At 42.8% G+C, this 25,413-nt stretch overlaps 1 protein-coding gene and 1 pseudogene across 1 annotated transcript in view; one reads left to right on the top strand and one right to left on the bottom strand.

Moving 5' to 3' along the window:
* sptbn5 (spectrin, beta, non-erythrocytic 5) overlaps positions 1–25,413 on the top strand; it is a 50,787-nt gene that overhangs the window by 15,929 nt on the left and 9,445 nt on the right. Inside the window, 55 exon segments of the mRNA XM_055158327.1 lie at positions 30–91; positions 125–198; positions 784–920; positions 1,278–1,484; positions 1,922–2,071; positions 2,191–2,321; positions 2,431–2,712; positions 2,830–2,905; positions 3,027–3,238; positions 3,576–3,807; positions 3,967–4,106; positions 4,171–4,270; positions 4,869–5,039; positions 5,544–5,708; positions 6,085–6,174; positions 6,340–6,476; positions 7,785–7,974; positions 8,150–8,259; positions 8,325–8,415; positions 8,838–8,954; positions 9,750–9,907; positions 10,002–10,131; positions 10,300–10,445; positions 11,053–11,167; positions 11,251–11,361; positions 11,661–11,840; positions 12,210–12,413; positions 12,685–12,834; positions 13,384–13,488; positions 13,622–13,810; positions 13,971–14,126; positions 14,381–14,572; positions 14,952–15,047; positions 15,225–15,346; positions 15,422–15,536; positions 15,979–16,092; positions 16,741–16,862; positions 17,117–17,279; positions 17,440–17,537; positions 17,539–17,626; positions 17,700–17,777; positions 18,231–18,403; positions 18,559–18,659; positions 18,745–18,884; positions 19,591–19,728; positions 20,359–20,526; positions 21,120–21,208; positions 21,852–22,038; positions 22,182–22,250; positions 22,430–22,573; positions 23,169–23,365; positions 23,620–23,824; positions 24,367–24,546; positions 24,638–24,793; positions 25,039–25,256. Of these exon segments, the coding sequence (XP_055014302.1) occupies positions 30–91; positions 125–198; positions 784–920; positions 1,278–1,484; positions 1,922–2,071; positions 2,191–2,321; positions 2,431–2,712; positions 2,830–2,905; positions 3,027–3,238; positions 3,576–3,807; positions 3,967–4,106; positions 4,171–4,270; positions 4,869–5,039; positions 5,544–5,708; positions 6,085–6,174; positions 6,340–6,476; positions 7,785–7,974; positions 8,150–8,259; positions 8,325–8,415; positions 8,838–8,954; positions 9,750–9,907; positions 10,002–10,131; positions 10,300–10,445; positions 11,053–11,167; positions 11,251–11,361; positions 11,661–11,840; positions 12,210–12,413; positions 12,685–12,834; positions 13,384–13,488; positions 13,622–13,810; positions 13,971–14,126; positions 14,381–14,572; positions 14,952–15,047; positions 15,225–15,346; positions 15,422–15,536; positions 15,979–16,092; positions 16,741–16,862; positions 17,117–17,279; positions 17,440–17,537; positions 17,539–17,626; positions 17,700–17,777; positions 18,231–18,403; positions 18,559–18,659; positions 18,745–18,884; positions 19,591–19,728; positions 20,359–20,526; positions 21,120–21,208; positions 21,852–22,038; positions 22,182–22,250; positions 22,430–22,573; positions 23,169–23,365; positions 23,620–23,824; positions 24,367–24,546; positions 24,638–24,793; positions 25,039–25,256 (7,871 nt within the window).
* Positions 10,849–10,967, bottom strand: LOC129411495 (5S ribosomal RNA; annotated as a pseudogene).

A 25,413-nucleotide genomic window follows, 5' to 3' on the forward strand; every position in this document is an offset into this window, starting at 1 on the left:
ATATAACTCTACTATAACTCTGCGTCCAGTCAGAACCACAGCCGACCAGACCTGTGCAGCTCAGTGACTCCTCTGCAGACGAGGGGGAGGGGCCACAGGCTGTGACATCATCATCTAGAGCAAGAAGTGGGAGGAGTCCTATGAGCCCCGCCCCTCTCACTGAGAGCAAGGCAAAAGTGCGTTTCAGGTACAACAGAGGTAAGAGCATGTTATGGCATCGTCTGCCTCATGATAATAAGGACTTTTCTGTGGATTTTATTATTACAGCATTTAGACATTTAGATCAATTATAATTACAAACATAGATATGTTTCCAAACTTTAATAAAGGTCCTATAATGCAAAAAGGACTCTTGTGAGCTTTTAAGTCCTCTTATATTGCCCGCTGTCTTCTCAAAACATACCTGAAGATGTGTTTCATTTCATGCACACATGTTTAAATAGCCCCTTATTATTAGTCATCTCTACATCTCCAAAGCTCAAAATGCTCCCTTGAACCTTATGATGTCATGAAGTGGTAGTTGTCAAGTTAATAGCTACCGTTATACCTGTTCTTCAGTAAATGATTCAAGTGAAGGTGGATGGAGTTTAAAAACACAGTGGGGAACTTCCTGTATTACCACATGACATCACAAAGTGGAAAGTGTTTTCAGCCTAAATATGCAGGGTTTGTAAAACACAGGTCAGTTTGTGATGAGGAAACAACATTATAACATAGATCAGAAAATAGTGTAATATACGGGTCCTTTAAAAGTTCAGCAGATGAAATCTGTCCCTGTTCTAGGCCAGTTCCCCTGGGACCGTAACGAGGTGGTAACCATCATCAGAGAGGAGCCTGACGGAGACAGAGTCACGGCCCGAGACAGCAGAGGAAACCAGCAGCTGATCCCCAAGACCTACCTCTCTCTGCTTCCACACAGTGTACGATTAATGTGCCACACACTCCATTGTCTCCACGGAGATAGCTAAGTTTAATGCCATACTGTGGCACTTTCCACTGGGGGTGTTCTACACGTATGTCTATGGTGGAATGTTCAGAAGTAACCACAAATGAGCAATTGTAGTTCCAAGTAAGATTTAGCAATCTTAGTTGGAACTATCTGATAAAGCTCATATTAAAGTCTGACTTGAGTAACAGATCTTCAGACAGAGCAGTGCTTACGGTTGGCATTCCACCCACATGGAATGTTGATGACATCAGCTGCAAAGTAGCAATAAAACTGTGAAAACAATATTGTGACATTGTGCAGTGTTAAAGGAACTGTTTTATTTCCTCAGGCTCCTGCTGTAGAACACACCACTTCATCCTCTAATGTCCCAGAGGGCCCCAAGACCAGCCGGCCCCGACGCAGCCGCTCCATGAGGCGAGGCACCGCCGAAATCCAGATGTCCTGGAGCCCAGACCCCCACTATGAGAGAGGAGCTGTGGAGAGGAGCCAGAAAGAGCTGGAGGAGGAGTACCACATTCTGTATAGACTGGCTCAGGTACAACAGTGTGGCTATCCTGGTTAGATTCAGGATCAGTAAATAAAACAAGACAAACATGGACTGAACCGGAGATATAAACAGGACTAAACCAGGACTGAACCAGGACTAAACCAGGAATGTTTTTTTATGTCGATTGTAATTCTTTATAGTATAATTGATCTTGATTTTGATCTTGATCTTGATTGCATGTTCTTATTCTCCTACTGTTCTTGAACTTTTTATTGCAACACTGTAATTTCCCCCCTGTTGGAGAAATAAAGGGTTTATTTTACCTTATGTAAATAGGACCTAACGAATCAGGACTAAAGCAGTTCATAACCAAGACTTTTCCTGGACTTAAGACTTGGCAAAAATTTAAAACTGAACTAACTCAGTTCCAAACCAAGACTAAACCAGGTCTCTAACAGCTAAACTCTAAACATTTCTGCCCTCAGTCTAAGACCCAGTCTCTAGAGGACTCCCTGCGTCTCCATCGGTTCTACAGCAGCTGTGAGGAGTTTGAGTCTTGGATGAACGACAAGGAGAACATCCTCAACACGTTCAGTGCTACAGAAAACCCAGGGGTCATTCAGGCCAAATATGAGGTACAAAATATGAAGTTCAATCCAGGATTGCACCAGGACTAAGATGAAGACTAAAAAGCATGGACTAAGCCTGGACTAGAGTTTGATTAAGGAATGAGTTCGGTTCTCTTTTGTTTCAGAATTTCCTGACGGAGCTGGTGAGTGGGTGTGGCCAACTGGATGACATCATGAAAATGGGAGACGAGCTTGTGAAGAGTAGGCACAGTAAACAGAGAGAGGTCCAGAGCAGACAAAAGCAGGTTAACAGCAGGTAGCTGTCATGATCAGTAAAGCAGTTGGCCATTATCTTTGGTCACACTTTAAACAGTAAAAGCATTAACCTATGGAGCATCCCTGACCCTGAATCTATCTGTGTTGAGGTGGGAGCGTCTGCAGAGGCTCAAAGAGGAGAAGGGCAGAGAACTGCTAAGTTCAGCCGATGTTCAGTCTTTTCTGCAGAGCTGTGATGAAGCTCGAGCTCAGCTACAAGAGCAGCTCCACAGACTGGGACCAGCGCATGTGAACACAGAGGCCATGCATGTGGACACACTGCACGTGGGCACACTCACCCTCAAAAATGAGGAAGAGGCTCAGATACAGGCGCTGAAAGACATCCAGATTCTGGAGGCGAAGATCGCTTACCTGAAGAGCATCGCCAAAATGTATCAGACGCACACCCACGCACATGCACATGCACGCACACGCACATGCACACACTTTCTTCAGGTTTGTGCAATGTACTGAGGTCCTAAATCATGAGGTCACTTCCTGTCTTTCAGGAAGCAGGACTGCAGCCCCGAGGAGAGCGCCGCCATCATGAAGGAGGTGAAGGCTCTGGAGGAGCTCCTCCGACAGGTAAGTGAGGACCCAAGTGTGTGAAGAGCTGATGACAGATACCCTGCCCTGTATCCTTGATAGTGTATTGCTCATGGTTAGAGGCATGTAATGTGTAACTGTGTGAATGATGTCTGTACAGGTGAAGAGGCGAGCGGCCAACAGACAGACTCACCTGGATGAAGCGCGCCGTCTGCACAGCTTCCTACTTCAGTCCAAACAACTGCAGCTGTGGGCGGAGTCAGCCAGAGACCGCCTCCTACTGGACGACACCGGCACTGATGTCACATCAGTGCTAGGTCTGATAGGACAGCACCAGGAGCTCAGGGAGGAGCTTGACCAGCAACATGACAGGTAATTTTACATTACAAACTTTACACAGCATTTCGCTAAACTGTTGTTAAAGCAGATCTTTGTTCTCCAGTTTATTTTCTTAATTCGTGAAACACATAGCATTTGGCAGCATCATGAAGTCACCTTGGTACAAATGAAAAAAACAAACAAATCTATGCTGTAATGACATTTTACGGCATCATCAGCACCACAGTTTTCTAACGTGAAAGTCAGCAGACTTCTTTCTTTCATGAAGTCATTTTAAATTATGCAATTTCAAATGTCCACAAGTGCCATAGATTATAGATTATATAGCACATAAGCGCTATATGCCTGCTTTACTGTCTTGTGTTTCTAGGCTACAGGAGATGGAGGCTGCTGCAAAATCTCTTCCTAAATCTGGAAACGTAGACATTCACGAAACTCTTGATTCTCTTAAAACTGAGTGGTTAAAACTGGACAAGCTGTGGACAAATAGGAAACATCGTCTGGAGGAAGGAGTGGAACTACACAGACTGAACCAGGAAGCAGACCGCATCGAGGCGACACTGTCCGGACACGAAGCCCGACTCAGGGTCAAAGATCTAGGGGTAAGAACACAGAATAAACCAAAACAAACAAATTCATATATATTTTGACCAAACCACCACTAGGAACCAAAGTCACTACAATTTAAACACCATATCACAGTTAAGTAGCAAAAAAAAAAGTATTTAGTTTTTAGTTCCACTATAATTATACTTGTGCAGGACTCGGTGGACAGTGTGCACAGTCTGCTGAGGAGGCAGGAGGAGCTGGAGGGACTGATTCTAGCGCTGGACCAAAGAGTGGAACTCTTCAGTGAACGCTGCCATCACCTGGTGGAGCAGCAGCACTACGCTTCTAAACAGTGAGGCATTTAAAACTACACTGACACTGTTCAGAACACATCTAACAGTTGTTTCTGTGTCCAGCATCCGAGAACGGAACCGGAGCATCCAGAAAGCACACAGGAAGCTGAAGGAGAGCAGCCGTGAAAGGAGGGCTGTTCTGCTCCAGGCTCAGAAGTACCAGGTAATGTGGTGATGATGGCAGGGGCCTATACAACTGATAGTCTGCAGCTGATGTCATCACCATTCCCTGGGGGTGTGACTGCTCCATCTGAAGCTCTGTTATTCAAGTTAGACTATAATCTGAGTTTTGTTAAATACAATCTGACCAGGAAGAGCTCACTACAGCAGGTGAACTGATATGAGCTCTTAAACAAGTCCCTCTCATAACATGACAGTCAAAAGGTAGCTAGCATTAGCCAAAAGTTAGTCTCACCTTTTTGTTGAAAATCAAACTTCTGAACCACAAAGGTTGATTGTTCTCATTATTTGTTTGGGATTGTCTCTACAAACTTCACCTACTGATCTTATCACTTGTAGTTCCAACTAAGTCAGGTGTTTCTGATTATATTGTGTTGAAATAAAGATTAGATTAAAATATAATACAATATTATGTTAGCTAGGGAATGTTGATGACATCAGCAGCAAAATATCAATTGTGCAATTATCTGACTCATTTATAATGTACTGAAATTTCACATTGTGCCCAGTCCCAAATAAATAAATGAACTTATTCTATCAAATCTGAGCGGATCCAAACTTCTGACTCTTTGTGTCTTTAGGAGTTCCTGAGAGATGCCGAGGAGCTGCTGCTGTGGATGGACGAGAAGTCCAAAGTGGCAGAAGACGAATCATACCGCGACCCGACAAACATCCTGCGAAAACTCAAGAGACATGAGGCTCTGGAGAAAGAGATGGAGGCCAACAAAGATCGTCTGGACACGCTGCTGCAGGTAATGCAAAGGTTAAAGTTAATTTGACAGATTCATATTTTTTCTAATTATGACTTGGTTTGGGGGGATAGTAACTGTGGGCAATATTTATCATAGGTTTATGTCAGTTAACTGAGGTTGGAAACACAGAGTTGGAAAATACAGAAAGTACCGCTGAGTTCTAAAACAGAGCCCTTCTACCTTCAGCTGTCATCAATTCCATCCTAAATTCAAGGATCATTTACAAGGATGGCATTTTTCACTTTGACAGTTAAAATTTTGATTGAACAAAACAAAGATGTTATCATTCATTTTTATTAGTCTAATCATAACTACAAAGTTTTGGCCCCACTATATATTAATGCTCCCAAATATCATTATATATATCATTGTGCCTGTCATTTATTGACAGTGATTGTAGTGAAAAGTCTATACAGTCCCTAGTATGACTCTTTTCACCAGATAGATGGGTGAGGGACAGTAGAGCATGTGTTGTATGCTCATTAAACAGTGTTGTGGTTTTAGGTGAGCCAGCAGATGCAGTCTGAGGGTCACCACAACAGTCAGAACCTCAGCAGGAAGTCCACTCAGCTGAGCAGCCGCTGGAGAAGACTTCAGGAGCAAATGAGTGAACGAGGAGACAAGCTGAGACAGGCAGGACAACAGGAGCAGCTCATGGACCTGTTGCAGGTACACTACTTGTGTCTGGGTACTACTTGGTATGTGCTACTACATAGTACTGCATATTACAGTGTACTACTGTCTTTGTACTACTGCGCAGTACTGTGCACTACTGTGTATTACTACATACTACTGTGTACTACTGTGTATGTACTACTCTGTACTTCTGCGTACTCCTATGTATGTACTACGGTGTACTACTGTGTACAACTGTGTATATACTGCTGCGTACTGCTGCGTACTGCTGCATACTACAGTGTACTACCACATACTACTGCGTAATGTTATGCACTAGTGTACTAAGTATTTCAGCTATCATCAGTTTGTATTTAAAAATAGGAGTTTTAATCAGTTTCTAATCAATTCTATTCTAAAATGTTTTCAGGATGCTAAGTTGAAAATTGAGGCGATTCAGTGGATGCTGAACAACGCAGCAAAAGGACATGACCTCCGCTCCAGTCGCCAGCTGCTCAAGGTACAGACTGACTCATGTTTGTGCCCCTCAACAGCTACTTGGATTGTATGAGCATTAATGTTCATATATGACATATACGTCGATACATCTATTTATTTATTTATTTATATTATAGGTGTGTGATATGTTAGTATTATGGATCTGTTGTGCTGTGTGTTTCAACAGGAGCACCGGCAGCTGGAGCAAGAAGCGGCAGAGCTGGCCGAGAAGATGAACTCCATTGTGGGTCGAGTCAAACATCTAGCCTCCACTCACTTCGACTCCCAGAGACTTCTGCAAGACACAGACACCTACCTTTCTCTGTATGCTCTTATTATTACTATAACTGTTCCACAGACACTGTATGCGCTTTCACATCTTTCTATGGTTTTACCTTTCTCTGTATGCCCTTTAGTACGGTTTCCCTGGCTTTCTCTGTCTGTACAAGTCTTAATTATTGTTCCGTTGGTCTCGTGCTCTTATTATCGTTCTCTTCGTAGCGTATGGCCGCGCGGTGGAGGGCAGTGTTGCACAGAGTTGTACAGTTTTGCACAGTGTTGTACAGGTGGTTGCTGGGCAGCGCTCACAGTGAAGGAGCTAATAGCAGGCGTCCAGCTGTCAGTCCATGCGGCTAAATGACTGCTCTATTATGGCTCTGCACAAAACGCTTCAAACTGTGAAAAATAATAACCAAGCACTTACCCACATTTTTAATGCTAGGCTTTTGGACACCGTTTATGCACAATAAACTGGCTCTGTGTGGGCCCAGGCCTGCAGATTTGTCATAAGATTTAAAGCTATTTATGTCCTTATATAAGTGTATAGTAGAAAACAGGAACAAACCCTGTTCAAGTATAGGTACCTTGTGTCTGCAAACACAGTCTAGAGACACATATAGAACAGATTATGTTACATTATGTACATATACATATATATATATATATATATATATATATATATATATATATATATATATATATATATATATATATATATATATATATATATATATATATATATATATATATATATATATATATATATATGAAGCTTTACTTATCCAGGTCTTTCTTGAGGAATGCAAATGGTTTTACAAAGTGGAAAAAAAAACGGTAACATAAAATGTAACACAAAAACATATTTAACATGTAACATATTTAGATCATCCTGTTGCCTTTTATTGTTTTGAAAATGAAAAATTCACCAAAAACAACATATTAATGTGTTTTATACATTTCACTTTAATTTTTTAACACTCTCACTCACTCTCCCTTTGCTCCCTATGTTAAGCCACTACCCCTTTAGAGCACTATCATAACACAATCAGTGTACTTTCCGCTAATTACTGCACCTTGCATCAAGTTTGTCAAGTTCCTGTGTACAATTTTATATATTATGTTAGTATATATTTGTATATTTATGGAGAATTGTGGCATGGGAGCATGGGTGAGGTAGGCTTGTCTCTAAAATGCTCAAACATCCAAGTATCACATCTAAAACCTCTTCAGACATGGTTTTGATTTGATTATAACATAGTAGAAATCAGTCCAGAAAAAAAAAAAAAATGGGACGGAGGAAAAATTTCTGTCCTAAATATATGCTGTATAAAAACACTGTTGACCTCTTGTCAGGTTCAAGTCCCTTCAGAAGCCTCTGGAGCTGCGGCGCTCGCTGCTGGAGGCCTCAGTTCTTCTGTTTGAGTTCTACCATGACGTCGACCTGGAGCTTAGCTGGATTAACGAGAAACTGGCTCTGTGTGGCTCTGAGAGCGGACTGGACAAAAGTCTGTCTGCAGCACTCAGCTCCACACACAAACACAAGGTAACACACATTTCTCTAACACTGCCTAGATATAACAGCAGGAATATTTCTACCAACTGAGCAAATGCTATTGGCCAATCTACAACAAAAAGTCCTAAGTTTAACTGGACTTAAATAGAATAATGATCAAACAAAGCACAAATAGTTTGAATGGTTGATTCCGTTGTGTTTCCAGGAGGTGCAGGCAGAAGTGAACGCTCACAGCAAACACCTGAACTCTGTCCTGAAGAAAGGGAAGGGCCTTGCTAAATCCCACCAATCTGACGCAGGAGTCATTCTAGAAAGGTTCATCTACATTTCTCATTGGTTATTTCTGTTGTGTGCTTCCTGACACTGGTGTGTATCTGAAGGTGTGACCATCTGAAGGCAGAGTGGGAGGATCTAGAGGAGGCCTGCAGCCGAAGAGCCGCTCACCTGAACAAGGTCATGACCCGAGAACAGGTGAGTGCACAGAGCAGACTTACTAAGACCCATTTAAAGTACATGTGACAGATTAATATATTTTTCTAGTATTTTCTTGGTTTGGTGGGGTAATACCTGTGGTAAATATTTATTATAGATTTACATCAATTAACCAGCAGTTTGTGAAGAAAAGTGAAGAAAACAACAGTTAACTAAATCCCAGGGTGTTGTGAAAGCTGATGGATATCCAAAAGTGCACTGCATTTGATCTAAATGTGATCTGGAAATGAAAGTAATTAATATAAAAATTATAACTGAATAATAATAGACTTAAAAATGTATTATAACAAGCTCTGATAATGCAGCAAGTTCCTCTCTGACACAACAGACAGATAATGTTCAGTGACTCCTTGTAGCTCGTTTTGGCTCTAGGTCATCCCTATATTTTCCTCTCATTGCAGCTGCTGTTGGACTGTTCAGAGCTGGAGTCCAGACTCACCGAAGCCCTCAGTTTAGTGTCCATTGAGGACTATGGAAAAGACTCAGCGGCCACTCAGAAACACCTCTCTAAACACCAGGTCTGTGCCAACATGTGCCATGTTTTGACTTGTATGTGTTCAAATGTTCTGTGAAATAAGGCAGATGTAATTTTATTTTTATCTCATCAGTTTGGATAGTCAGATAATGAAGTGGAAAGTGAATGGACGACTGAATGAAACGTGTATGGGTATTGGTGGTTTTCAGATTGTAGAATGTGATGATGTCATACTCCCAGATGGAGGGCTAGAGACAGATTTCTCTGCATTAGATCACATTGTAATTTGTCATGAAATATTCAAAAGGTAAATTCACAAATGTTGAATCTGATATTTTCATTTATTGACTAAACCCAGGAACTCACTGTATTACAACATCATTTTGCTTTTTAACAATAATTTTAGCTGCCCCCCCATCTGTAACCAGCAATTGGCGGAATGTTCACCAGTTACCATGGAGGAGCCTGTGATCAGTCCAAGCATTTCATGGTCCTGTTTAGGAGTTTGATTTTCAACAAAAAGTTGAGAGTGACTCATTGAAAAGCTGTTGGCTAACCCTTGTGACTGTAATGTTATTTGAAAGGGTCTAGCTTAAAAGCACAAAAGTCAGCTCACCTGTTGTAGTTCCAACTGAATTGGTTCTTTCTGGTCAGATTGTGTTAAAGTAAAGCTCAGATTGAAATCTATCAAAGCCTTGGACAGAGCAGTGCTTACAGTTAGCATCACACCCCCAGGAAGTGTTGATGACATCAGCTGCAAAGTATCAATTATTTGGTAATTATTTCCATTTGAAATCATATCCTCCTTACTGCAGCTTGTTTGTCCCTGTGGCTGCAGGTCCTGATGGGTCGTGTGGAGGTGCTACAGTCTGAGGTGGAGGCTCTAGAGCTGCAGGTGGAAAAGGCCCAGAGGAGGTGGAGTCTGGAGGAACTCGGCCGCAGCTACACCCGTCTGCGGAACCTCAACCAGGAACTGCAGCATCAGGCTCAGACCAGGTGAGACCAGAGACCAGACCCAGGCTTTAGTTAGCCCAAAGGTCTCAGACTTTATTAAATAAGATTTGTAAGTGATTCCAACCTTTTTTGTCAGAGGTCAGAAGTTACGGGAAGTACTTCTTCTTCACGAGTTCAAACATGAGGCATCAGAGCTAGTTGATTGGATGAATCAACAGAGACAGAGCATGGAGGCACAGGAGCCCAGTAGCGAGCAACATCTGGAGGTAAACTTTGAACTATGCTCTTCTGAGAGGCCTGTCAGTGAGGTCAGTGGCTAAGAAGTTTAGAAGTAAAGTATGGCTGTTTCAGGAACAGCACTCTTGAATTGCACATGGATTCATAAAAGTAATTATAAAATATATGTGTGTATATGTGTTAAACTGTTGTTCCAGCTGCTCAAGAGGAAGTTGGACGGGTTCCTCAAACAGCTGGACGTGTGTGAGGAGCGTCTCCAGATGTGCAGAGACTCTGGGAACAAGCTGATCCAGAACAAGCATCCACAGAGCCGAGCTGTGAAGGAGGTGCTACAGTCCCTCAGGTCTGCTCTAGTGAACACAGATACTCAAAAGTCTGAATTGCTCAGATCATAGCTCTTGCTCCTTGTCCTTCACCTTAGGGTCAGGGATCAACCATAAGAGTCATAGGCAAATAGGAGAAGGAGCTTCAAATAATAATAATAATAATGATGCATCAGTTTTATACAGCGCTTTTTTGGACACTCAAAGACACTTTACAGAGCATTATTCATTCACTCCAGACTCAGTGGTGGTAAACTACTACTGTAGCCACAGCTGCCCTGGGGCAGACTGACAGAAGCGAGGATACCAATCTGCACCATTCGCCACTCTGACCACCACCACTCACACACCACTTTCATAGTAGGCAATGAGGGTGAAGTGCCTTGCGTAAGGACACAACAACAGTTTTTTACAACTGGCGCCCCACTGTGGCACCTGATTTTCCCAGTGGTCTCCCATCCAAGTACTAACCAGGCCCGGCCCTGCTTAGGTTCTGAAGATCTGACGGGATCAGGCTTTGACAAGCTGGTATGGCCACAATGGCCACTTCAGCTGTGTTTGAAGCAATGTATAAATATGTGCAGTTCTTATAGGTATTCAGACTGAGCTGTGAGTCTGTGTGTCCAGTGCATGCTGGGAGGAGCTGCGGGGCCTGGCGTCAGAGCGAGAGGAGCAGCTGCAGAGAGAGGAGGCATGTTTGATATTCTATCAGGAGCTAAGCGACGCTCTGGCTTTCATCAAGGTCTGTGCCTGTGTTAGACTCACCATAATGAAAACGTAACAAAATGAAAACAGCTCATTTACCTTGCGCCTGTCCCTTTGAAGGAGCGGCAAAAGAGCATCCCCGACTCTGTGGCTAAAGACCTGAGAGGAGTGGTGTCACAGCAGAAGAAACATCAGACTCTGCTGCAGGAGCTGGCCTCCACTGAACAGCAGGTACCTCCTCAGATACAGACCATACTGCCTTTCCTTACATTATTTATCATAATTATTTACATTATATGGGAATACACTCATCCAAGCGGCTTCTTCAGGTCTGACACTGTCATTATAGTTATCTCTGCCCCTTAGACAGGTAAAAGGCAGTGACTTAACAGTGTCTGGGCAGAACTGATGAAGCCTCTTGGAGGAGTGACCAAACATATTCACTTCAAAACTTTTGTCAGCTTGAATACAATTTCTTTTGCAAAAGGTTGATTGAGAGATTACACAGACATTAATATTATAATTAACAGTTACAGGAGCAGCTGGATGGTATGGACGCCATCTTGGATTCCTGCTCTCCACACCTCAAGCCTCGTCTCCAGGAAGTGCAAAAGGAAATAATGGAGAGGTGGGAGGAGCTCCGCCTGGAGGCTGAGCAGAGGGAGGAGGAGCTTCATGTGGCACAGCAGAGACACCTCTTCCTCAACACGGTCTGTTCTTCTGCCTGTGTCCACTGGGGGCCTTCCTCTCAGCATATTACTACTTCAGGATATTAAATTAATCATGTTGGACATGCGCTGCAAGATTAATTACAATCAAATTGAAATTGCAATTTGAATGGACGCAATTATCAAATCTCAAAGGCTCCAAGTACCACAATTTCCTCTACAAACAACAAAATCTCCTGTCTTATTCTGCATAAAAACTACTAACCCTGTACAATCAGATTTCAGTCTTTTTGCCAATTCTCCTGAACTTTGTAAAAATGATAACTTTGTACAGAATGTGGCAGGGTTGTTCTGTCCTCTCTGTCTTTGTCAGGTGCTGGTACACCTGTCCTTATCTTTCCTCTCTAACAGGTGCACGATTACATGTTGTGGTGTTTGGAGCTGAGGGGAGCAATGGCGGCTGAAGAAAGCATCAGTGATGTATCCACTGCAGATCTCCAGCTGTCTGCGCATCAGCAGCTTAGAGCTGAGATGGATCAACGAGAGCAGATCTACCAACAGGCCCTGGACATGGGGGAGGAGCTTCAGAGACTGGACCGAGCCAATCAGAGAGAGGTGAGGACAGGGGGAAGAGCTACAGAGATTGGAACGAACCAATAGGAAAGAGTTGAGGCCAGCGGACAGCCAGTAGGAAGGAGGTGAGGACATGGTAAGGGACTACAGAGACTGAACAGAACCAAAAGGAAAGAGGTGAGTAGACAGGACACCCAACAGAAGCAAGTTGAAGACAGTATTGGGAAGAACCTTGTCTTACCTTGGACATCATTTCGACTTTAACAAAAAGGTGATCCTGTTTAAAGATGAATTAAAGTTCTTTGTGTTTGAGGTGGTGGAAAAAGTGCAGAATCTGTGCTCAGAGCGAGAGCGTCTGGAGCAGCAGTGGACAGATCGACAGAGGAGCTTAGAGGAGATTCATCTGGAGCAACTGTTCTACAGAGAAGCCAACAGCCTGGACAAGACCTCTTCCTCACAGGAGGTGCCACAAACACTAACCCTATACACTAATACTACTATACGAATTTAAAGACATTCAATCCCCTTACATATAAGTCATATCAGGTACCTCTCCTCAGGCTTAAGCAACCAAACACAGAAACACAGAAACAACATGGGCCTCACATTATTTATCATAATAATTAATGTTACATTGTAAAAGAAATTTTCATTCTGTACAGGAAGAAGTGTTTGGGGTGAATGCTTTTCTCTATTTATCCAAAAGTTCTGACAGTTTTGGAGTAGAAGCTCCTCTCTTCTGACAGATATTTAAGTCACTCACCAGTATCTGGGCAGAACTGAACAAGCCTCTTGGATGAGTGGCCAAACCCTAGCCCTATGCACTAATCACTCACACTCTCTACACACAGAGAAGCAAACAGTCTAGTCAAGACCTCTGCCTCTCATGATACATACTAACCTACAAATTAACCCTATACGCTAATCCTACACAGACTCCACCAGTCTGGGCTGTTAAGATTTCAATAGTGTGTGTTTAGGGTAATTCGGAGCTCAAAATGTGTTTGTCCAGGTGCTGCTGCAGAAGGCCGCTGCAGGAGGCTCTGTGGATGAGATCGAGGCGCTGATCAAACGTCATGAAGCTTTTGAGAAGCTGCTCCTCTCTCAGGATGACAAGGTAAAACTGGACATGTGACTCAGAGGGCTGCAAAAGTGTGGGACAGGTCTAACCTCTGCTCTTTCCTCTATCTCCTTTGTCTTCTCTGCTCTCTTCACTCTCTCGTCTCTCTATCTTGTCCTCCCTGCTGCAGCTGTACTCTCTGAAGGAGCAGTCTGAGCGTCTGAGAAAGCGTCTGAGCTCAGAGCAGAGCAGTAGGATCCGGAGTAAGTACAAGTCTGTGATGAAACGCAGACAGAGGGTCCGAGAGCTGTCTGTGCAGCGCAGAGAAGAACTGGAGCTAAACCACCTCATTGCACTCTTCAACAGGGATGCACAGCTGGTAATACCCCTCCCATACTCATATACCCCTACGTCAGATGCCCTTCCACCCTTCCATCCTCATGTACTCCTGTGTATCAGACCCCCTTGATCTATCTATTCTAACATTTCAGTGTAAATCATGTTAGTTGTTTAGTATATGTCAGTACCCTGTGTTTCAGGCGAAGGAATGGATCAGTGAGCGCTCACACAAACTGTCTGAGGGCAGTGAGGTGGACCTGAGCAGTTTACAGAGCAAACTGAACCTGCTCCAGAAACACCAGGCATTTGAGTCTGAGATCCAGGCCCACAACCAGAACATCAGCGCTGTGCTCCAGGTGAGAGAGAGAGTGAGTGAGAGGGGGGTGATAGCAAGTCATCATGATGTGATTAACTGATTTGCGCTTTTAAGTGTGTGCATAAGAAAGAGAGAACAAGGTTTACATCAGGGATTATCCTGCTTTAAAGTCAGTGATATGTGGTAGCTTCAATCTGATCATTTATTGTGCTGTTTTTATGTAGCAATATATCACACTTCAAAACTTTAAAAATTCTAATGTCATTTATTTTTGTCTGTTTTTGTGTGTGTCAGTCAGGAGAGCAGCTGCTGGCTTTGTCTCCTCGCTGTTCCACAGATGTTACCAGGACCATGGCGTCACTACGGCGACACTGGGATGATCTGCAGATGGCTGTGGCTCTGAGAGGCAGTGCCCTCAAGGACCACAGGGACCTGCTGGAGTTTCTGCAGAAGGTGGAGGAGACCGAGGCCTGGATCAGAGACAAGGTGCTGCTCACAACATGCACAGGATTATTAAAGGGCCCAGATTACACTATTTTATGATCTATGTTACAATGGTTTTTCTTCCTCACAAACATTTTGTTTCATTCACACATTTTTAACACACAAATCCTGCATATTTATGCAGAGTTTTACCCTCAAACAACTCTGTTCTACCTTGTGATATCATGTGGTAATAAAAGTGCTACACTGTGTTTTTGCACTCCATATACCTCCACTAGAATCATTTGGATCGCCAATCTCTTCTGAGCAAAAAGTAAAAGGTAGCTGTTAACTTGAAAACTACCACCTCATGACATCACACGGTGGAAAAGAGCATTTTGAGCTTTGGAGATGTAGAGAGACTAAAAGGATTGTGCTGCAGGAGGTGCTGATCAGTGTTGGAGAGCTGGGGAAGGACTATGAACATGGGGTCCAACTACTGAAGAAACTGAGCGAGTTCAGAACCAAAGGACGAGGGGTGAGTCCCATTGAGAGACACTCTAAAACGTAAAGGAAAATTAAAGGACTTGACTTGGTTTACTCCTGATTTGTCCCGCTTTAAAGGTTCTGTTTTAGTCTTAGTTTGAAAGGACTTGATTTAGATGCATTTTAATTGTCTTGGTTAAGTAGTCTTTCTGTGTTGGTTCTTTGTCAGGAGGAGACGGTGGATGACGCTCACATCAGAGCCATAAACCACAGTGCGGCTCGTTTGGAGAAGAAGCAGAGGACAGAGGAGCTGCAGACAGTGAAGAAGAGGAGGCAGCAACTCAATGACAGGTGCTTCATCAGAGAATGCTTTATGTAATAATAAAATATACTTATGATTTATGATCTTTCACACCTGATTCACAGGTGGAGCAAGTTCCATGTGGACCTCAGCGAGTACAAGGAGAAACTGCAGGGGGCGCTGGTGGTGCATGGTCTCATCAGGGAGTTAGAGGAGCTCCGGGACAGAGCCAGTGAGAAGGTAACTCTTCAAACTGTGTAGGTAGACTTTATCAGAGCTAAAAATCTCAAGATCTGAGCTAAGTTTCAAATCATCTCACCTGTTGCAGTTCAAGCTAAACCAGCTCTTTCTGGTCAGATTGTATTAAAATAATCCTCAGATTAAAGTCTTACAAGCCTCAGATAGAACAGTTCTTACAGTTAGCACCCCCTTCCAGCGAAAACTGATGACATCAGCTGCAAAGTATCAATTGTGCATTTATAGGAGAAGACTCAAGATTCTGTACATTGTCAAGAAAACAACTACTTTGTTCAAGCATCAAACACTACATATAAATTGACCCAGAAGGGAGGGAGAACATACTTCACATTTAAATGAGTAGATTTGTACATAAACACACTCAGATACTGTGTCTCACATTGTGTTGGGTCTTGTTTAAACCTCTTGTTGGTCTTGTGTCCAGATTCTGCTGGTCCAGGGTCAGGGCTGTGGCTCTGATGTGGAGACTGTGGAGAATCTGATCCGACGACACGAAGAGACAGAGAGAGAGACTCAAGTCATCCTAGAGAGAGCTCAGGTCAGACCATAGACTAAAGAAGTGAACTGAGGGAGTGTGACATCAGTCACAGCATGAGTCAAATGAAGCTCACCACAGCTGGCAGTTATAGGGGTAAATTTGGAGCTGAGTTCCATATTAGGAATAGGAATTTATTTACAGACAAAATTGTGGAAAAAAAAACCCAGGATGTTGTAGAGCAGGTTAATGTGAACATTTTAAGACCAATATGACAAGGCTCACTGCAGCAGTTACAAAGAGAAGGGTGAAAAATAATAAATGTAAAGTCAGTTGGAGTTGACGGAGTCGGAAGCGCCCCCATGAACAGCTAGCAGGTTAGCTATGTCCATTTATATCCAGTCTATGGGTGAGACACTGAACTATTTGTGCTTAAAATCACTGTGGCAACATAAACATTACTATATTTGAAGATGCTAAAGCATTTCATTATTGTACAATTTTATTACTGTGGAATTTGCTTTGTGGCTGTTTTTTGTTTTGTCCAATGAAAGTTGTGCTTGACACATTATCAGTTAGAGCCAGTCCTGATGAGATAACCTTATATGTACTATAATATAAATAGTAAAATAAAATATATTATAATATTATAATTTATAAGATAACAGTAAAATGTGAAAATAACTGATTTTTTGTGACTTTTGTGGTCAGACACTGGAGCAAGAGGTGAACTCTCAGCTGAAGAGCAGCTCTGTCCTTAAAGACAAACTGAAGGACAAACTCCGGGAGACACAGAAGACTGTGAAGGACCTGAGACACCATGTGACAAACAGGTGAGAGACCGGAGACTGACTGCTGAGAGACAGGTAGTGTCTCACAGGTGAGGGGTTAGGCAGAGTCAGGGACTCCCAAAACACGGGGATTGAACCTGTTTAAATCAGACAGGAGGAGTTGAGATGTTTCCATGTGTATTAGGCTCAGAGAAATGGAGATCGATTGAGACTCATTTCAGTAGCAGCAACAATTAAACATACAGATGTTGTCTTGTGTTCTGGGCTGATGCTGAGTTTTTATGTTTTACATACAGAAAGGAGCGTCTACAGGAAGCCCACCAGCTGCAGCTCTTTAAGGCCAACCAGCGCCTCCTGTTGGACTGGTGTGGGAAATGTAGCCGAGACATGGAGCACAGAGGGGCCCCTGAGAGCGCAGAGGAGGCAGAGCGACTCCTTACTGAGCACACAGACTGGAGGGTACATACTACTTAAACACTCCAGTCTCTATGTAACCTGTGATCTGTCTTTAGCTTGTCTGTAGCACCTGTCTGTAGCACCCGTCTGTAACTTGTCTGTAGCACTTGTTCAGAGTCCCTTGTCCTTTTTGCCTAAACCTCTGTTTCTGCACTTTCTGTAGACAGAGATCGATGCTCGCTGTGAGCGCATAGACTCTGTGAAGGACTTTGGGTCAGGCCTGATCAAGTCTGGACATGAGTCTAAATCTGAGATCAAGAGAGCTGGACCAGCTGGACCAAGCTAAAGCAGACCTGGAGGAGACCTGGACTAAACACCGTCTGGTCCTAGAGCAGGCTCGGACTTTACAGGTGAGTTTAGGGTTAAATATTGCAATTGATTAATTTAAATGTGTGAAGCTGATCGTGTTTGTGTCCTGCTCAGATGTTCCTGTCGTCAGTGGAGCAGTGTGAGCTGTGGCTGAGCAACAAGGAGGCGTTTCTGTCCAACCATGACCTAGGGGTAAAGACCTTTTGCATGTTACTAAAGATAAACCAATCTTATGATCATACACTGAGTGTGAATGAGGATTTTCTATTTCAGAGCTCAGTGTCTGAGGGAGTGAGCTCAGAGAATTGTGACAAAAGGGCTCTATGTTCCACGTGCTTTTGTTACAACAGTGTAGGAACATTTTACAATTTGTTAAGGTTAGATGAACTTGTGTTGTTGGGAAGTAGTAAAGGTTAGGACCTTGTTTTAAGGTAATGCATAAGTTTAGGACTGTGTTGTAAGGTTAATGTTAGGACTAGGATAAGATTGTGGATCATGGATCCTTAAAATGTGACAAAACAAGGCTGCGGGAAAATAGTGCCTTTTTTCAATAATCTCTAAGAAATGTTAGAACATTGGGATATGGAGATATAGAATAGTGGGAATATAGGTAAACACCCGTCTGAAGTGGAGGTTCTGTTTCAGGGCTCTGTTGCAGAGGTGGAGGTTCTGCTAAGGAAACATGCTCAGTTTGAGGAGGAGTTGGAGACTCAGGTCCATCGGCTGCAGCAGGTGGAAGCTCAGGCCAAAGACATGATCCAAACCCAGCACCAGAGCTCACAGACCATCAGAGAGAAGAGCAATGCACTCAAACACAGGTAAAGAAACCAGGATTAAAACAGGATTATAGCAGGATTTAACCAGAACTGAACCAGGACTAAAGCAGGTCAGAACAAAGAATGAAACAGGACTGAACCAGGACTGAACCAGAAGTAAACACAGACATGACGGTAGTGTTGTGTGCTATGAACAGACACAGTGAACTTCAGAAGAGAAGCAGAACTCGTCACAGAGATCTGGAGCAGGCTCTTCAGCTGCAGCAATTTCTGTCCAATGCTTATCAGGTCTGTTAAGGCTTATTTCCTATTCAACGTATATTTGTGCTTTATATTATTGTCTTAAATCCTTGTCTCTGTCCGGTACCTGCCTCAGTTTGGAGTGTGGCTGTCTGAACGCAACGCTGTGGCTCTGGATGAAAACTGGAGGGAACCAACCAACCTCCAGGCCAAACTTCTCAAGCACCAGAGCTTTGAGAGCGAAGTCCTGGCCAACCGATACCAACTGGACAATCTCAGCAAGGTAGGACCAAATTTAAAACTGGTTTTGTCTTGGTTTAGTCCTTGTTAAATCCTGAATTATACCTAAATTACGTCTGTTTTAGTCCTGGTTTAGACTTGGTTTAGACCTTGTTTAGGCCTTAATTAGTCCTAGTTTACTCCTTGTTTAGACATGAATTAGTCCTGGTATAGTCCTGGTTTAGTCCTTGTTTAGACCTGGATTAGACCTGGTTTAGTCCGGGTTTAGTACTGGATTAGACCTGGGTTAGACCTGGTTCAGACCTGGTTTAGTCCGGGTTTAGTACTGGGTTAAATTTAGATTAGACCTGGTTTAGTCCGGGTTTAGTACTGCATTAGACTTGGGTTTGACCTGGATTAGACCTGGTTTAGTCCGGGTTTAGTACTGGATTAGACCTGGGTTAGACCTGGATTAGACCTGGTTTAGTCCGGGTTTAGTACTGGATTAGACCTGGGTTAGACCTGGTTCAGACCTGGTTTAGTCCGGGTTTAGTACTGGGTTAAATTTAGATTAGACCTGGTTTAGTCCGGGTTTAGTACTGCATTAGACTTGGGTTTGACCTGGTTTAGACCTGGTTTAGTTAGACCTGAGGTAGACCTAGTCTTGGCGCAGACTTTCAGTTTAGTTTTATTCCAGGTTGAATTGTCCTGTTTTGTCCACTCCCACAGTGCTTGTCTGATTTTAATTCTTACTGTTGTGCTTGTCTCAGGAGGGTCAGAAGTTGATGGATGAGAGTCGTTCTGCTGAGGTTAAAGTTGGTCCCAAACTCAGAGAAATGTCAGAAAACTGGGAATCTCTGCTCCATAACTGTAAAGAGAAAAAGAGCCGACTACAGGAGGCCTACCAGGTATAAACAACTCTGCAGTAACCGATATTCAGTACATTTCAGCAGGGATGTGAGGTTAAATAGCTGTTATGACACATAAGAGTTGTCAAAACTCCATACCACTCCATGCCAAAAGTAATATTGAAGTTAGATACTCATTTGAGCAAGTATCGATACTAAAATAAATTAATTACATTAACAAGACAAACTTTGACTGTTCTTGAACAATTTTAGTAATCTGCTCACTCCAGGATGATATGAGAGACATTATTCACCTCTGGCTTCCTCACAAATCTGAATGCTGCTCTGTTATTGGTCTTCCAAGTCTCCCAAGATGGATTCTCCTGAATTTGTAAACTTAAAATTATCCCCAGAATCCATCTTGTTGTATGCTTGCAGTTTTAGAAAGATCTCTTGCTTGAACAAGTTTAAGACCACATGGATACACATAAAGTGTTATTATTTAATGTCTTTATTATGTAATTATTTAATGTGTTAATGATGAAAAACACATTGTATTGCCTAAAGAAACAGAGATTTTTGTTATTGCGATATCAAAATTGGCAATGAGTATCAATTTTATTCCCTGGTATAGAAATAATGTTAAATTTTAGTATTAACACAAACACAAATGCATTTCTAACTTCTCAGGCGTTACAGTTTGAGCGTAGCCTTGATGACATGGAGCAGAGGGTAGAGTCAGTGGAGAGGGGCGTGTCCAGTGAAGACTGTGGCTCTGATCTGCCATCTGTGACTCGGCTCTTAAAGACTCTGCAGGGGCTGGAGCAGGAAGTGGATGGGCTACGGGACAGACTGCAGGTGGGGCACAAGATCATGTTTTAGGCCTTCGTATTGTATAAAGAACACATATTGTGCTTGTATCTACTCTATAGTTCTGTGGATCATTATTTTATCATTTGAATATTGCCATGTTTCATTCAAAAACATTAAAAACAGACCTGCAGTTGTGTTTTGTTTCATTCACACATGTTTAAGTAACCCTTTATTATTAATCTGTCTACATCTCCAAAGCTCCGAATGCTCTGTTCAGTTTGGAATCTATCTTTTAGCTTTACTTTTGAGGCAATTTGAGGAAATCAATCAAGAAATTCTAAAGAAGGTGTACGAAGTTTAAGAACACCAAACACCACTTCCTGTATTACCACATGACATCACAAGGTGAAACAGAGTGTTTTCAGTTTGAAAGAAGAACTCAAAATATTCAAGGTTTATGTGTTAAACATGCGTGAATGAAAGAAAACACAATTCCAGGTCTGTTTGTGATGAGGAGACAATAATTTTTGAAAGCCACTAAATTCAGACGGATGATTTAAAGTCAACATGCAACAAAGTTAACTAATAAAAATCAAAGACTGCATTAGTTTTAATGATTGAATATATTTCTTGTCCAGACTTTGTTGGAGACTGCGAAGAGTCTCCAGTCTCAGGGAAACTTCATGGCCGAGGAGATCCAGAGCAGAGTGGCCCTGACCATCAAGAGGTTTGACCCTCAACCTTTGTCTCCTGAGAGATTCTCAAGTGCACCTCTGATCTTTTCTGATCTTTGTCATAATGTTGTTTCTGCATCAAAAACATACCATACACATAGTTATGTTGTTTTATTCACACATATTTAACATACAAACCCTGCATATTTAAGTTAGGCTAGTTACTTCTACTCTCAAACAGAAAATACCTTGTGATGTGATGTGGTAATACAGGAAGAGCTTAGCTGTGTTTTTAAACTCCACACACCTTCACTAGAATCATTTGAATAATTTCAACTCTGGAATTGCCATTTTCCACTGAGCAGAAGGTAAAAGGTAGCTGTTAACTTGAACATTTCCACTACATGACATGCCAAGGATACTCAAACATGTGTGAATGAAACAAATACAAGTCCAGGCACGTTTCTGATGACATAACAGCCTTATAACATGGCTTAAAGTTCACAAGAGTCAGTTTTGTAATTTTGTAATATAAGACTTTTAATGTGCCTTTAATATGAAGTGTGGAGACACCAAAGATTTTCTCTGCAGTGATAAGAAACAAAGTTGATCAAAAGTGCAGTATTTCTAGTATTATAATATAAATAGCCAAATAACCAATTCAGATGTGTAAAGACATGATATGGGTCCTTGTAGGTACAACGGCCTAAGTGAGCCCATGCTGAGGCGCAGGGAGACTTTGGAGGCCTGGCGCAGTCTGTTCCAGTTCCAGAGAGACATGGAGCTGGAGGAGGCCTGGATCAGAGAGGCTCTGCCCAGTGTCAGCAGCCCCGAGCTGGGTAACACACAGAGCTCCACCCAGCAACTGCAGACTAAGCATCAGGTCTGGCACACACTGTCCTCCATGATGTTTATGAGTTTTAACAGTTTTTTTTTCTTTTAATCCCTAATGCTATTTTTTTTTATATTTTATATTCTTTATATATATATATATATATATATATTTTTTTTTTTTTTTTTTTATAGTCTCTGATGCAGGAGCTGTCCAGTCACTCTGCCTCAGTCAAGTCTATTGAGGAGACGGGCCGTAACCTGGTGAGCTCCACTGTCTGTGTGTGTGAGGGTGCTCTCTGGGACTGCTGTATAGCCCCCTTTCTTCTTACCTGTGTACTAGCCCCTCCTCTCACTTGTGCACTAGACCCTCCTCCCTTCCACCTGTGTCTTAGGCCCTCCTCCCCCTCACCTGTGCTGATGTCCCTGTGCTGTGTGTCTAGGTCAGGGCGCGGCACTTTGCCTCTCATGATGTTCGAGAGCGTCTGGATGAACTTAAGCGTCTCCATGAGCAGCTGAAAGTCGACGCTCAGAGAAGAGAAAAGCTCCTGCAGGAGGCTTTGCGCATCCACAGCTTCCTGGGGCAGGTAACAGTCATGAAAACACACTGTAGTGTATAGAGACCTGTCCATCACTTCAGGTTTAAGGTAACAGTAATGACAGGGTTAAAGACACAATTGATACTTTGCAGTATTTGTCATCAACATTCCCTGGGGGTGTGAAGCTAACTGAAAGCACTATTAACACAGTCTGACCAGAAAGTGCTGACTTGGTTGGAACTACAGTTTTTCAGTTACTCTCTACCCTTTTTTTAATTGAAAATTAAATCTAACCCTAACATCTAAACAGGACCGTGGAGGCTTGTATTGATCACAGGCTCCTGAAAATGTGTTTTTAAATCAATTTTGTATTTTTTCTTGAGTTTCAGTTTGTCTTCAAACCTTTTTTATCAGTGTTTGCTAAAGTTTGTATTTTGTCACCATGGTAACTGTTGAAAATTCCATCAATAGAGATACATGTTGAACACCCACTACGTGATGTCACTGCAAAATATCAATAGAGACAAACCTAGAGCCCACACAGCCCTGCTGTCAAAAACAAAATGTTCCATCTATCATGTATTGTATGAAAAGTCAATAGAGTGTTTTTGTGACAGTCCTGTTCATGTGTACCGTGTGTCAGGTGTCAGAGCTGGAGGAGCGTCTGAAAGAGCAGCGCTCAATCCTGGACAGTTCAGACTGTGGCAGAGACGAGGATACCACACAGGCCTTACTCAAAGCACTGGACACTGTGGACTCTGAGCTCGAGAACCAACGCAGGACTGTGTCCAAGCTGCAACAAACAGGAGCCGAACTAGAGGGCCTCAGGCATCCCAACAGGTAAACAGCTCTAAAACAGAAATAAAGCAAGATTAAAGCAGAACTAATGCAAGATTAAAACAGGACTAAAACAGGACTAAAGCAACATTAAAACAGGACTAAAGCAAGATCAAAACAGGACTAAAGCAAGATCAAAACAGGACTAAAACAAGATCAAAACAGGACTAAAGCAGGACTAAAGCAGGACTAAAGCTGGATTGAAGCAGGACTGAAGCGGAAGTAAAGCAGGATTAAACTGTGTGTCCTCTCTGTAGCCGCCTGGTGGCTGAATCTCTCCCTGTGATGGTGGACATGTTTGAGTCTCTCCTGCGTCTCTCCTCGTCTCGTCGAAATGCTCTGTCAGACCAGCTCCGCCTTTACGCATATGACCGAGAGGCGAAAGAACTACAAACGTGGCTGACCAACAAGAAGAGCCTAGCTGAGTCTGAGGACTGTGGGCAGGACCTCGAAGGAGTAGAGGTTTGAATAGTCAGCTCTGTGAATTCATAAACATGTCCAGAAAAGCAGACAGAAGCATAACCACCACTGAACTCAAGCTGGCAAATTCTGTGAATATAAAGTTTACAACTTGAGAAGCTATGAGAGTGAGGTTAGACAACTACATATTTTAATGCTACTAAAACAGAAAAATATACAGACTTGTCCTAGTGTCTAGTTGTGTCACCATGACAAATTTTGAAGAGTGATATATTGTTGAAGTAAATATATAAGATAAATGAACCCAGGCCATAAAGCAGAATTATCCCTATTCTAAATTATTGTTATTGTTAAAAAAGTTAGTTAGCTTGCATCTGTAATAAGTCATAGAAGTTCATAATTCAGTCATGTACAGCTCAAAACTTGTACAGAACAATAGCAAAAAGTTCCCCAAAGAAAAAGTACACATGATTACTTTTTCATGTGTCATATATTGAATGATAAGCCGATATAGTAATTATTATGACAGTCCTACTTGCATCCTGTAGACGTTACCATGAGTGTGTGTGTTGTATCTGCTGTAGGTTCTTCAGAAGAAGCTGGAGTCCCTGATGGCTGAGGTGTCTTCTCTCGGCCGCAGTCGTCTCTCTGAGGTCCAACAGCTTGCCCGGGGGCTTCAGAGGGACGCTCAGGCCCGAAACAGGGATGAGATTATCAGCCGTGTGTGGGAGGAGCTAAGCAGTGCGCTAACCACCAGAGAACAGGTCACATGTCACTGAGAGAGAAATCACATGAGCCTAAGTACGTGGTGATGCTGTGAATATGACCACTATAAATGTCTCTTTCTAATTTCAGAAGTTACGTTTGGCTCGAGAGGTTCACCAGTTTAACCACGACGCAGAGGAGCTGAAGGGCTGGATGGCAGAGAAAGACCTGGTCCTAGACTCTGAAGATCCAGATCAGGACCTGCTCTCTGTGCAGACTCTGTTCAGACAACACCAGACTCTGGAGGTAACAGCCCCACATATGTCTGTATTCTGTGGAAAGCCTCAGGCAGGAGCGAGAGTCAATGGTCACTCGTGCTCACATATTTACTGACACATTTTCACCTTTTTTCCATCTTCAATTACCAAGGCTGTTGTGGTGTGTGGTGTGCTTGGATTTATAATGGAGCTTCTTTATATAAATGTGTATGTGTGACACCAAAGAGGAAGTCCCTACTGGAAAAGATATTCTCAAAACTGCTTGTTGTTCAGAGAGACTTGGGCCTGATCTCTGAGGAGGTGAGCCGCTCTAGAACCGAGGGTCGCGCTCTGATTCGCCGACAGCCCGCAGTGCAGTGCTCTGTGGAGCAGAGACTGAAGGAGCTAGAGGAACACTGGAACAGCTTGGAGCTTAAAGCCTCCACCAGGAGAGTGAAGCTGGAGAGGGCCCAGGAGGTGTGGAGGTTCATGGACCAGAGCAACCAGATCATGTATGTCTAACTCAAACCTAATCTAACCCTAATCTATACACTGCACTGTTATCAATGTGACACTAAGGACTAGACCAAGAGAGAGAAGCTGGAGAGGACTCAGGAGGTCTGGAGCTTCATGGAGCAGAGCAATCAGATCATGTACATCTAACCCAGT

Source organism: Boleophthalmus pectinirostris, unplaced genomic scaffold, assembly GCF_026225935.1.
Source record: "Boleophthalmus pectinirostris isolate CB_2022bp ecotype Guang Dong unplaced genomic scaffold, ASM2622593v1 HiC_scaffold_10, whole genome shotgun sequence".
Taxonomy (NCBI): Eukaryota; Metazoa; Chordata; class Actinopteri; order Gobiiformes; family Gobiidae; genus Boleophthalmus; species Boleophthalmus pectinirostris.